The sequence below is a fragment of the Eptatretus burgeri genome, chromosome 4 (assembly GCF_056783735.1).
Source record: "Eptatretus burgeri isolate ZD-2024b chromosome 4, Ebu_testis_v1, whole genome shotgun sequence".
In the NCBI taxonomy this organism is placed as follows: Eukaryota; Metazoa; Chordata; class Myxini; order Myxiniformes; family Myxinidae; genus Eptatretus; species Eptatretus burgeri.
This window is the reverse complement of record NC_140964.1, coordinates 26054943-26067442: the sequence shown is the minus strand read 5'-3', so window position 1 is coordinate 26067442 and position 12500 is coordinate 26054943. Positions and strand designations below refer to the sequence as shown.

The 12500-nt window shown below is 40.3% G+C and overlaps 1 protein-coding gene across 4 annotated transcripts in view; it reads left to right on the top strand.

The window, feature by feature from the left end:
• Positions 1–12500, top strand: part of LOC147027668 (uncharacterized) — a 201041-nt gene that overhangs the window by 188488 nt on the left and 53 nt on the right. For 3 of the 4 annotated variants that reach the window (XM_085877210.1, XM_085877208.1, XM_085877212.1), the window contains exons 13-22: positions 636–736; positions 4664–4810; positions 4940–5074; positions 5215–5498; positions 6108–6167; positions 6303–6448; positions 6651–6699; positions 8591–8675; positions 8966–9030; positions 9560–12500. The exon at positions 9560–12500 is cut by the window's right edge and continues 53 nt beyond it. In XM_085877210.1, coding sequence (XP_085733336.1) covers positions 636–736; positions 4664–4810; positions 4940–5074; positions 5215–5498; positions 6108–6167; positions 6303–6448; positions 6651–6699; positions 8591–8675; positions 8966–9030; positions 9560–10742 — 2255 coding nt within the window. In that variant the 3' untranslated portion in view covers positions 10743–12500. The remainder of the gene's footprint in view (positions 1–635; positions 737–4663; positions 4811–4939; positions 5075–5214; positions 5499–6107; positions 6168–6302; positions 6449–6650; positions 6700–8590; positions 8676–8965; positions 9031–9559) is intronic. The other variant, XM_085877209.1, reaches the window with a different exon arrangement.

The window sequence follows — 12500 nt, the reverse complement described above, 5'->3', positions numbered from 1 at the left end:
GCACATGATTGGATGAATAGAGCAGAATGTTTGTGAAGTACAACATGCTGTCCATTGTTTGATTAAATCAGTCAGTGAGGTGAAGGGTAAAAATGCCAAATACTGTCCGACTCCGCTATTTAAGGGGGATACGTTCCTGAATCCACGAATATTTGCGAATAGCGAATCTACGAATAGTGGGGAAATGTTTCAATGTAAAAAGGGGGGTTGGTCCCTGGTGGTTCGTGATTCATGAGGGAAAATCAAAAATCCTGTGAAAAACCGCCAATATGTGAAGCACAGGTCCGCGAATATCGAAGCATGGCAGTTTATAAACCGTGAATACACGGGGTCCACATATAGCAGGGTCCAACAATACTTCATTGTATCATGGCCAAAATCATCCACCTGTTGGTTTACATTTTGCAACAATACAAAATGTGCTTTAAGAATGTTTGTTTGCTTTTTTTTGCTATATTTTTGTCTTGATTCATTCTTGTCCTCCATTGTTTTATCATTGGACTTATTGGTGTGGTTTATGAAGGCCTTTTGGTGGATGAATTGTGATCCAGCCTGCGTGCAAGTTTATAAACAGCTGTTGTACATCTAACTTTAAAACATTTAAGGAGCATACTTTGTGCTACTGTCTTCTGCAGCCAGATGCAAGATCTGTGAGCTGAACTATGATTCGGAGCAGTTGTTGCTACAACATATGAAAGACCATCATAAGCCTGGAGAGATGCCATATGCTTGTGAGGTGAGATGTGGCATATTTGTGGGCCCCTGATTGATGAACTTTGACTACCCGCTTCTTTTTCCATAGTGACTGATAAATCTACTTGAAATGGATTGTGTCTGTCTGTGTCATGTTTCATGTGGAGTTCCACTGGAGCTTTCTGATGATCATCATGAACTCCTGAGTTGATTCGACTCATTAACTACAAAGAACCCAGAAGAATTCCCATGTTTTCAGTGCATGCCATGTTAGGGTGCACAGAGCAACTTAATAGGTCCTTTCAAGGCATGGCATTCTAATTACAAAATATAAAAGCAAAAACAATGATAACATTGTAACAAAGCATATATTAATTAATACTAATAATATTATAACAACAATAATAATAACGAACGGAGAATCCCCACCCTGCCCCAAGTTCAGCTGGGCTTTGTGAAAAGGTAAGCTAATGCTCGAGCCATACGACAGGCAGGTATACGACTAGGCCATGAAGACCAATGAAAATTTGGTCCAATGGACCAAATGGCCCACTCCGTGGTATCAAATGCCTGAGACGTATGCATCTAATTTTTACTTCTATCGAGCTTAAATGATGAATGCATCATGTTCACGAGTAGTCATGTCAGTGCCAGGCTTGTGGAGCCTCTACTCATGGAAAAGCTGTCAAAACCCCAGCCGTAAACCTGGAAAGCAGGCCGAAAACCTGGATTGAATCTCGGGCTTGCAAGACATGGAAACAGACCTGTTCTATTACATCATTGCATTTATTTTCAGAACGTCATTGCCTAATGGTATTTTTTGGTCGTTTCACCTTGAAGTTTTATCACCCCAGGCAATTCATGATTCTTCCTGATCAGGAAAAGGCCGAATTGTCGTTCTTGCAATGGAGATGCAGAATCTCCTTTAATATCATAACCAGTGTGTCGAGCCAGGTGCCAAGTTCAGTTTGGAAAGAAAGGTAAATCGGAGTTGAAAGCATTTTTCGCAACACTCACATGATGTGCATTTCCAGAGAACTCAATTAGTTGCTCCCAATGTTTTTTTGTTTTTTTTACCTGCAAGCATTTCTCTTCAGCAGTGCATGCATTATGGTATAAAGAATTTACGAGTGAAATAATATTTTCGCTCTTTCCTATTGAAATGATGATAAAAGCTATTCATTTGGTGCAATGATCAGAATAGGTTTACTTCCAAATATGCATACACTCTTGTTATTGTGAACATGAGTATTAAACGTATCAGAATTTAATACTTGTGTTCACAATACAGTACTTCTCTTCAATCTCATTCTTCAAGGTATTCAAGACAGCTCCTCATCTCAGATCATCCCCCCCTTCCATTCAAAACCATAATATTTTCTTCTCTTGTAAACCCCTCCCCCACTTCTCCAAATTTCCCAATTTTCCTTCCTGAGAGTTTGCTTCTTTCTGTATCCATATTGTATACCCACTGCATTCTCCTCTACCCCTCATCCTTACTTGATTTGTTTATTGTCCATCTAAATCTACTTTGTCCCTCGGCCCTGGTGTTGCCAATTCCCCCACCCATATTTCTGTTGTTCTTTTTGTTCTGTAGCATCCTGATCCGTTCTGTGTTCCACCTTTTCAGAAAGCGTCGACTCTGAATCCCCCAAAAAAACCTCGAAACTTTTCCAAATTGTACATTGCTGGGAAGAGGAATGTGTAAATAGACTTTTTTTTGCTTGACATACACTTTACCCACTGTTCATGGGCCAATCCTAAACTGGTGTCGCATACTCTTGTACTCAGAATTGGAAACAACCTTCCACAATGCCACTGCAATACTAATCTTCCTCAATATGCACAAAAGTAAGTGTTTTCACTCTGGAAAGGCAATATGAACCAAATCGCAGATGTAGTCAAATTTCTCTTTCGGAACCCTAAGGTCCGCATCCACTGTCATAGCAGTCTGAGAGCACCACGTGTGTGTGAGAAAACCATCAACATGTTTTGTGCCGGATGATCCGTTAATTTGATGCATATTCAAACGGCAATCCATGATGTTCCTTTTCACTGATGCCGCCCACACAAGAGGGTTCTCCTCTATTGAGCAAACACAGACATTCTGAGACCATGCTTGTGTAGATGAAGCATAAGATGGGGTTACTTGTGACATAGCAGACCCAAAAGACCTTTTCTGCCACTTTTGTTCTGGCTATGAGTTTCCTTTTTCATCGGATCAGCTCAAGATCTTGACTAATTTTGTGTTTTCCTTGACACAACCAACTACCACAGCAGCATTTCACGAATTAGTTTTTACACGATGTCTAAAAGTGGTGCAAAGAGGAAATGAGCTTTGACTTTCAGATCATTTGAACTTTGACATCATTCATGACTTTCAGATTTTTACCTCTGCCTCCGATGGTGGACAGATGTTATGTTTTCACCTGTCTGTCTGTCTGTCTGTCTGTCTCTCTGAGCACAATGTCTCAAAAAGTTATGTACAGTACGGAGCACGATGTACAGATTCGGACAAAACTTGGTAGACAGTTTGGGTGTGTCACAATGATGAAGTCATTCCATTTTGGTGAAAAACTGGATCCGGATGTGGATCCAATTGCTTTTTTTTTCTAAGTGTTCATAATTGAGGGATAGGGCCAAAACAATGTATAGAACAATATTTCAAAGAATTATGGACATGTTATGACAAACCTTTGTGGATGAGTTGGTTAGGTTACAATATAAAGCCGATTAGGTTTTGGTTAAGGTCCGGATCCTGACCCTGCTTCTCAGTGGGATATAAAACGTGAACTGTTCAGCCTGGCGGAGGTATGTGCTCTACCGATTGCCATTCTGGTTTGTTTTCATTGCCTTTTAACATTCTTCATACTGTCATCAGTTTCCTCACAGTCCAGGGTATTAATTTACTTTTATTAATACATTTTGTAAAACTGATGGAATACACCCAATCTTTTGCCACAACTTCAAAAACAATTGTATTTGATTTGCAGTTAAAAGATTGAAGTTATTTTTTATTATTGGTCTTTTCGAGATCTCTTCTCTTCCTCGTGGGCCCATTGATCCATTGGACCAAATTTTAATTGGTCTTCATGGCCTTATAGCATACCTGCCTGCCATACTGCTTGAGCGTTAGCTTGCCTTTTCACCAAGTCCAGATGTCTAGGCCAGGGTGGGGATTAGTTATTATTGTTGCCAAATGATACTTCCATTATTATTATTGTTAATATTATTAGTATGTATTAAGATATGATTTGTTGCAATGTTATCATTGTAGTTGTTTATTTTTGTAATTGGAATGCCATGCCATAGAAGGACCTATTAAGCTGCTCTAAACACATTAACATGCCGTGTGTTTAAAGCATGGGAATTCTTCTGTACTATTTGTAGTTAATTAGCCCAATCAACTCAGCTGTGTCCACACTCCACGTCAGAAAGCTCCAGCGGAACTCCACAAACCACAGAAAACAGCACACGCGCACACGCACACGCACACACACACACACACGTCTCTCTCTCTCTGTCTCTCTCTCTCTCTCTCTCTCTCTCTCTCTCTCTCTCTCTCTCTCTCTCTCTCTCTCTCTCTCTCTCTCTCTCTCTCTCTCTCTCTCTCTCTCTCTCTCTCTCTCTCTCTCTCTCTCTCTCTCTCTCTCTCTCTCTCTCTCTCTCTCTCTCTCTCTCTCTCTCTCTCTCTCTCTCTCTCTCTCTCTCTCTCTCTCTCTCTCTCTCTCTCTCTCTCTCTCTCTCTCTCTCTCTCTCTCTCTCTCTCCCTCTCCTTGTATAGTACATTTTGCATTGTGCAGTGAATCTGTGAAAGGAGCTAATTAATGATTTTCATTTCAACTACATCTCCACTTTGTTCATCCTCAGTCTGTTTACAGTTTGGTTTGGTTGTTTATGGCTCCGCTTATAAATCGGCCATTAAAATTGTCACAAAAATATTAGTTGAACGATGTGCTCCCCTTTGCAGGTGTGTGGATTTCGCTCTTCTTTCTACACCGACGTTGATGCACATTTCCGTAATGTGCATGAAACCACCAAAAATCTGCAGTGTCCATTTTGCTTGAAGGTCCTGCGTACAGTCAGCTACTACCAGCAGCACTACATGCGGCACCAGGTGTGGTGTTGGCATGCACTGTTCAACAGCATTTTGATTACAGTTTAAATGATGTACATTATTTATAGATTTTTTGTTTTTTGATCAAATGGTAGTTGTTGTTTTTTTAAAAAAGCTTTGCGTCTGCAGAAAAAGAGTGTTCATCGGTGTAGCAAGTGTCGTCTCAACTTTCTCAATATGAGCTCAAAAACAGAACACAAGGCAGCGGATCACAAGACGCACAAAAAACCTTCCATGCTCGAAGGACTTCTACCTGGAACGAAGGTACTAGCTTACACCCAAATGACTAGCAAGCTGCATTGAGCTTGATGGAATCGCTTTGGGAAAGAACCTTGACTTTAAAACTTAATTCTGTTTTGGCATCCAGAGAGAAATCTCGTTCAACCATGGTGTGTCTTCTCCAGGTTATTCTTCGAGTGTCCCTCTTTAATGGGCACCAGGCAAGAATTACGACGGAGATGCCAACGCCAGGTGATACACAAGTGGCGGCACGCAAGCCCAAAAGCGTGCCTCCACAAACGCAGTCGAGTAAGGTGATGGTAGAACGGCCCAAGACAAGTGGGCATATGTGCATGGAGTGCACCATGGAAGTGAAGAACTTTGCGAACCACTTCCCCACGTACGTGCACTGTTCACTGTGCCGCTACAGCACAAGCTGCAGCCGATCCTTTGCGGAACACATGATCAGGTAAGCGTCGTCTAACTCAGTACTTGTAGAGCAAGTTGTGGGGTCGTGACCAAAAGTTTACTCGATGCAAAATTACTCCACATGAACTTTCATTTTGACGGTATATGCCTGGTTGTTGGCTTAGTGGTTAGGGTGGCTGGCTTGGGATCTTAGGGTCCTGAGTTTGAGCCACATTGCCACTGAATGAACACAAGGTGGGGTTGACTCAGCCTGTTATCTTTCTGAGGTCGGCAAAATGAGTACCATTGTACAGCATCGGGGTATGAGGGCACGGCATCAGTGGCAAAGTCATGCCCCAACTAAATGATAGCTACCCGGCAGCCAAGCTACCATATACAAGCAGAAGTTTTGAGGATCCTTTGCAACGCTAATGTCTAGTTTCAATTTTTTTTTCTTCCGTTCATTTCCTTTTCTGTTATGTTTGAGTGTTTTTGCTTTTTGTATTGAGTGACATGTATTGGTTAAAAAAAAGAAGTTTTTCTAGATATAATCAACTGGCCTGATGTGTCGATGTAAAAATTCTGGTTATTCAAGTGTGACTTGTATAGAGGAGTTCTTCATTTGCTCTTTCCTTCATCCTCAATATTGCTTTTTAAAATGTCTTTGCAGTGTGCACACCTCGAGAAAACCGAGATTTTCCATGTACAAGCAGTTCTGTTGGAAAGCATGGTAAACACGTGTGCATTTATTTTGATCACAAAAAAAACTGCACCCAATGAAACAAACTTTTCTTAAATAGGACAATCTTCGTTCAAGTTTTATTTCCTGCCTTTCCTTGCATCTGGTGCTGTGTTGTTTTTGTAGGAACCTCACGACTAAGTGCTCGTGTGGACTTCAGCAGTCATGGCTTACCATTGACAGCATGGCCAGCCATTTGGCTTTGAATCCCAGTCATTACTGCACAGCCTGTCCGCTCTCTGACGGCAGTCAGTTGTCCAGCAGAGCACCCGGTAAGCACAACCTATTCCCCATTTGGCTTCGTTAGTGCAAGTTCAGACAAATAGGCAAATTTCATGTTTTCTAGTTGTTTTTTGTCAGATCTAACATGCGTAATGTTTACGTCGATATTGATCCCAACCTCACCTGTGGCCAATATGGGTTTTCTTTAGATACATGTTAAAGTCAAAACTTTCTTGTGTTTGTGTTTTACAGTGGTGGCAAGTATCGAGCCAAAAAGCCAGGGAGACGTCATTGTGATCGAGTAAGCGAAACAGCCTTTTTTTGGTCTTGCTTTATGCATAGTGGGGTGTCCAAAGTTGTTATTGTGAAATGGTTGCTGCCAAAAAAAAAACAACCTGAATGTGACAGCAAGGTGAAACTGCACTATTTGTCATTTTGAATGTCAATGCATATCTGCCATCACTTTTCCATGAGTAACTTTTTATTCCTATTCGTTCTAAGCAGCGACACAAAATAATATAGTTTTGGTAGTAAAGTCAAAGAAAGGTGCAGTTGTTTGCAGGAATGCGAAAATATCTTGATGCGTTTGATTTTTGTATTTTTTTACAACCTCCATCATTCGACAAGTTTGAGGCATTTGACTAACACGCATTGCATCTCCATGTATTTTGAATGCAAGGTGTGAAAAATGTTTTCACACTTGTGCAATCTTTATGGAAATGGCAGCAGGTTTAATGGGGGCGTGTTTTGGCTCCAGGAATGTAATCGCTGGTGGATGTTGGTTAATTGACTGCTACAGAGCTGCTAGTCTGTGTTTACCATGAACCCAACTCCCCGAACACAGACTCTCGCCTTGTTTCTCGTCTCTCGCCAACAAACTGCTTCCTTCTTCCCGGTTGCTTTCCTTTCATGCAGACAGCCTTTGTTGAACTTACGAGCTTTCGATTTAATTCCCTATATGTATATGGATGAGCACTAAAAATGCACCTTTATTTATCTTCCGCTGTTCCTGTGTGACCAGCCAGAAACCTGCTGGTGTTGACACTGAGAGGGGGTCGTATGGGTGGGGAGTGTGAATGCTAATGCCCGATATTGGTTCATGCATTCAAATAGTGATATTTACCTCTGCCACCGAAGGTGAAGGAGGTTATGTTTTCACCCCTTTCTGTTTGTTTATTTGTGTACAGGATATCTCAAAAAGTTTTGGACAGGTTCGGTGTGTGATCACGATGAATTGATTAGATTTTGGTGAAGATCCGGATCCGGATCCGACTATGAGAATTTTTAAAAGTGATTCTTCACCAGTGAGAGATAGGGCCAAAAATGATATATGGCATGACATCTCAAAAAGTTGTGGACAGATTTGGATGAAACTTGGTGGACAGGTTGGGTGTATGACCATGACGAAGTGATTCGATTTTGGTGAAGATCCGAATCTAGATCCAACTACTGGAATTTTAAAAAGTGATTCTTCACCATTGAAAGATGGGGCTCCAAAACGATATACAGCACGATATCTCAAAAATGTATTGGGCCAGATATGTTCTCGTGGATCAGGCAGGACAGGGTGGAGGTGTGCACTTTACCGAGTGCCCTTCTAGTTCTGGTTATGTTTTTAAGAATAACGAGAAAATAGAAGTTGACGTGAATGCGTCAATGGACATGCCTCCACCAATGTTAAATGTCAAGCTACTGTTACATTTGATCTCAAATGAAGGTGAGAGAGAGAGACAGAGACAGAGGCAGATAGGTAGAAAGTCGTCGGAGGCTTAAAACTCAAGTTACGTATGGTATGCAAGATGATTTTCAAAGGGCATATGCCCTTTGAGCTATTGAGAGCTCAAAATTGAATCAGTTCATCTTTGTATTACAATCCTTACTTGTGCGAAGATTGGTTGAAATTCCTTCAGTGGTTCACAAGTTATCATGATGTCAAAGAACCGATAACGCATGCACAGATGCATTCATTTATGCATGCATGGATGAACAGAAAAACCTGAAAACGTAATGCCTGCAACCTTCACAGACTGATCATGGGGACACTAAACAGAGTGCAGGGGCAGAAAAATGAAAACTTTGTTTAGGAGACATTCAAGTGTTGCCAGCATTTTTTCATCAGAGAATATAAAGTACTTTTATTGTTGATTGCTTGCATTTGTGCTGCACACTAAGAAAGGGCTTCCATTTGTTAGCAGCGACGAGATTTCCAAGGAATTGACGCAGAGCACAAGGGAATCACCGGAGATGCAAAAGGATCAAAACTTGCCCGTAGAGGAGGTCAGTGACTATTTTGTATCTTAATTGGATGGTTGTTACTTTTGTGATACCCGGGTTGGTAAGGAAAGATAGTCGTGTGGGTTAACATTGGTATTCGACTCGCTGCTGCTTGTATGGGGTGTCTGTCGCATTTACGGGATTAATTTTGTTCCTGTGACTGTGCTGCCCCCAAGTGTACGGCACAAATTATTTGTGATTACCTGATACATTAACCCTGTCTCGTCAACATTTATTTTAAATAATTGTTAGCTGTCATGTTTATCCAGAATTGTTTTTTTTTTCTTCTCCAGCCTGCCAAAGCTGAGAATGCTGTTGAGGAAAAATACGATGTTCCCACAACAGGTGCCTCCACCAGGTGGGATATTTCATTCATTGATTGAATTTTTGTGGTATAATTTAATCAAAGTATAATTAATATTTGTTATTGGAGATTGTACATCTTAAATTTTTTTTAAATTTAATTGTGTTTTGGTTTTGTAAATCTCTTTCCACTTTTTAATTTTATTTTATTTCAACAGTGATCAATCAATGATCGTATTTGTGTTCAGTAAATCAAGAGTTATTCCTTATGGAATAACTTTTACATAAATTACATACATGACAAAGATGTCAGGAGACATCGGTGTATTCTTGCATGCATTGCAAGGAAATCGAACTACAATGACCAAATTGATACAGTATACGGGATGTAAATCTGGGATTCCTGCTTCCTGAGTCCTGCAACAAGATGGGAGCACTAAACAAGCCAGCTTTCAGAGTATTCCACAATCCCTTGACGTGATAGATGTTCTGATTTTAATGACATTCATAACTTCCGTTGAACGTACAGGAATTTTGGAGTTTCCCTCCCCCCTTTTTCTGAAAAGTTCTGACATGCTTTCCAGCATTGGCGATGACATCATTACGGTGGAATCAGACTCTGATAACGAGCTGGAAACAATTGTGAACAAGGTGAAACAAGAACTGCTGCACCACAGCTCCTCTGATGAAATGGATCATGATGGTAGCCCTCCCAGTGCTTCAAAGCTGCCATTATCACTGGGATTCTTGCATCATAAGGAGGTGGAGGACAAAGCTGAGGCCTCAAGCAATAAAGTTGTATCAAAGCCAGATGCTCCTGACATGTGTGACAAAACCGTTGAAGATAAAAAATATGAGAATGTGTTACAGTCAACACCTTCACAAAATGAGGGAAATGAGAGTGGGATGAAGCAGTCAAAAGATGACACTTGCAGCACTGAAGCCACAATGAATTTTAACGATGTCGACCTATCTTCAAAGAAGTTGGGCACTTCCTGTAATGACTCGGAAAAGACCACTGCCAGTGGGATTGAAAAAACTGATTCGCAAGATGCATCCGATGAGCAGCAGGTGGAAGATAACACAGATGAAGAAGACATTGGAAATGTTGATGAATCATTTAAAAAAGCTTCGAAAAAGGTGAATACAGAGGATATGAAGAAATCCTCTGAGAAAGGTAGTGGAAATGAGAAGGAGATAGCTGAAGACGGTGATGGAGACAGCAAAGAGAAACTTGAAGAAAGCAATGAACAAGATGTTATGAAGCTTGAAAGTGATGAAGAAGATATTGAAATTCAGCTTGAAGAAAGCACCGTTGAGGTTGATAAACTTCAGAACAGTGATGGTGAAAATGATATCTCTGAAGGTAAAAATATAGAAGAGAAGAACAAAACATTTGAGGAGCATAAAGTAGAGAAGCCACTTGTTGAGGAAGCTGGCAATGACCGCTCCAGCGAAGATGGCCAATCCAAAGCAGAAGAAATCTTTCCCAAAGTAATCGAGGTACCTGGTGCAGTGTCGGACAAGGACGAAGATCTGTCAGGGATGTCAGATGCACATCTCGAGCCATTAACCCCATCGCTCATCCTGGAACAAGAAGCGAGGCAAATGATCTCGGATGATGTGCAGTCCTTTCCGCCCAAGCGAAGTCCAACCGATTCTGATTCCTCGTCACATCCCAGCTCTCCTAGCAAAGAAGATGTTTTGGCACAGAAAGAAGCACCACATAACTGGACACCTGTCTTGCCTATAACAGATGCTTTATAGGCGATGGAAACACTGCTGGATGAAATATGCGCTACATGGAGAACTTAACGATGTCATGAGGTGGAAGCACAGATGAGATGTGGTCAATGTCGATTATTTCTATTAGTATTTTCATCTTTGCAGGTACATTAAGCTGGGATCTCAGGGTGAAGAACACCCATCAAAGACCAGCAGAGGTTTGCTGGATGTAAATCATCCTTGTGTTCACAACATTGTATCCAACAAGAACACTGCACAAAGGACCGTATGAGTTGTAAAGAGGGTAAAAAGGGTGTTCCTTTTGGGTTGATGAAAGGCAGCTTTGAAAATCCGCAAATTACTTCAAGAAGAATGTCTTTTGGAATTTTACCTTCTCATATAGGACAGCATAAACACCTTTCACAACATCCCAAATGCCTTCAATATGAAACAGAAGTCGAGTTCTACCCTCTGTTATTTCTCTGTGCAATTACTGGCTTGATCTCTGGTTTTGATAAGGTTTATTGTGTACTTGAATGGGCAAACACATTTCGTTTTCTAGAGCTGAAAGGTGATCTCGTCCTTATTGCTGTATTATTGAGTGCAGGCGAGTTTTGTGCCGAAAGTTAGTGCCATTTTTATTTTTTTGGTCGCTATCTGAGCAGATTTTGGATTTGGAGGATAAGCTCTTGCTGCCTTGATCGAGGTTGTTTATTCCTCGTGATCTCTTCAAATTTAGTTGGTTAACCTGAAGGCAGGACACGTGCTCATGGTAAACAAATTGGATACTAATATTTTTCAAAAACACTGTATCCTCTCCTTTTTTTAATTATTATTATTATTATTATTATTATTATTATTAATAACGGAGACAAGATGTACATATTTCCTCAGTTTCCTTTTAGTTGGATCCCTGACCATCTTCTGGATTATTGAACCCTTCCTGTTTGTTTGATTTCTGTTTAACCAATGGAGTTGGAGTGCAAAATTCCATTGTTGCTGTTTTTTTTTAAATCTTTGAATTGTGGGTTATTGAAGATGGAATTTTAAGCAAATCCGTTTGTGTACAACAAGCAGTTGCAACGTTTTTTTTTTTCATATAGTTTGGTATTTTGATAAAAGACGAGTTGATGTTTGCTTCTTTTTTTTTTTTCTTTAATTTGAGTACATTCTTTCAAAGCTTTTGTGGATTCCAAAATATGACATGAAGCAAATAACACATGTCAAACGAATTTTGATCCATTAATAAAGAAAACGTATTACAAATGATATCATGTTGTCTGCTTTAAAATTCCCTTGACTCTATTGTCATTTGATAGTCGGCATCACTATATCCCTTATGTTCAGGATATTGAGGTTTTGGAGAATGACCATTTAATAAAACGATCACGTCGCAATTTATTCTTTCAAGGGGCAGCACGAGGTATTTTTCAGACAATATTATGCAAATGCGTAAATAGATTTAATAATTCTTGAAAAGATCTATTTCGTGTAAATGCTTTTCCTATGTACTTGATCGAATGTTCCAGATAATGGCAATACGTGATGTCATCGGTGTTCCCCTTGTCCACTAAAAACTATACAAATGATAATGGAATCCTTCCAGTCTCCCAATATAAGGTTGTTGTTTTTTTCGACATCGCTGACCACATGCACAAGAGATGTATTTGAGTAAACAATAGTGGTTTATTTCATATGTAAAGAGGCATTTGAGAAGTTTGAACGATTCTATCATACTGCGCCTTCACGATGGCTGTGTAGATGGGAAGAAATGGTAAATACGCCACTGGAGTAGCATGA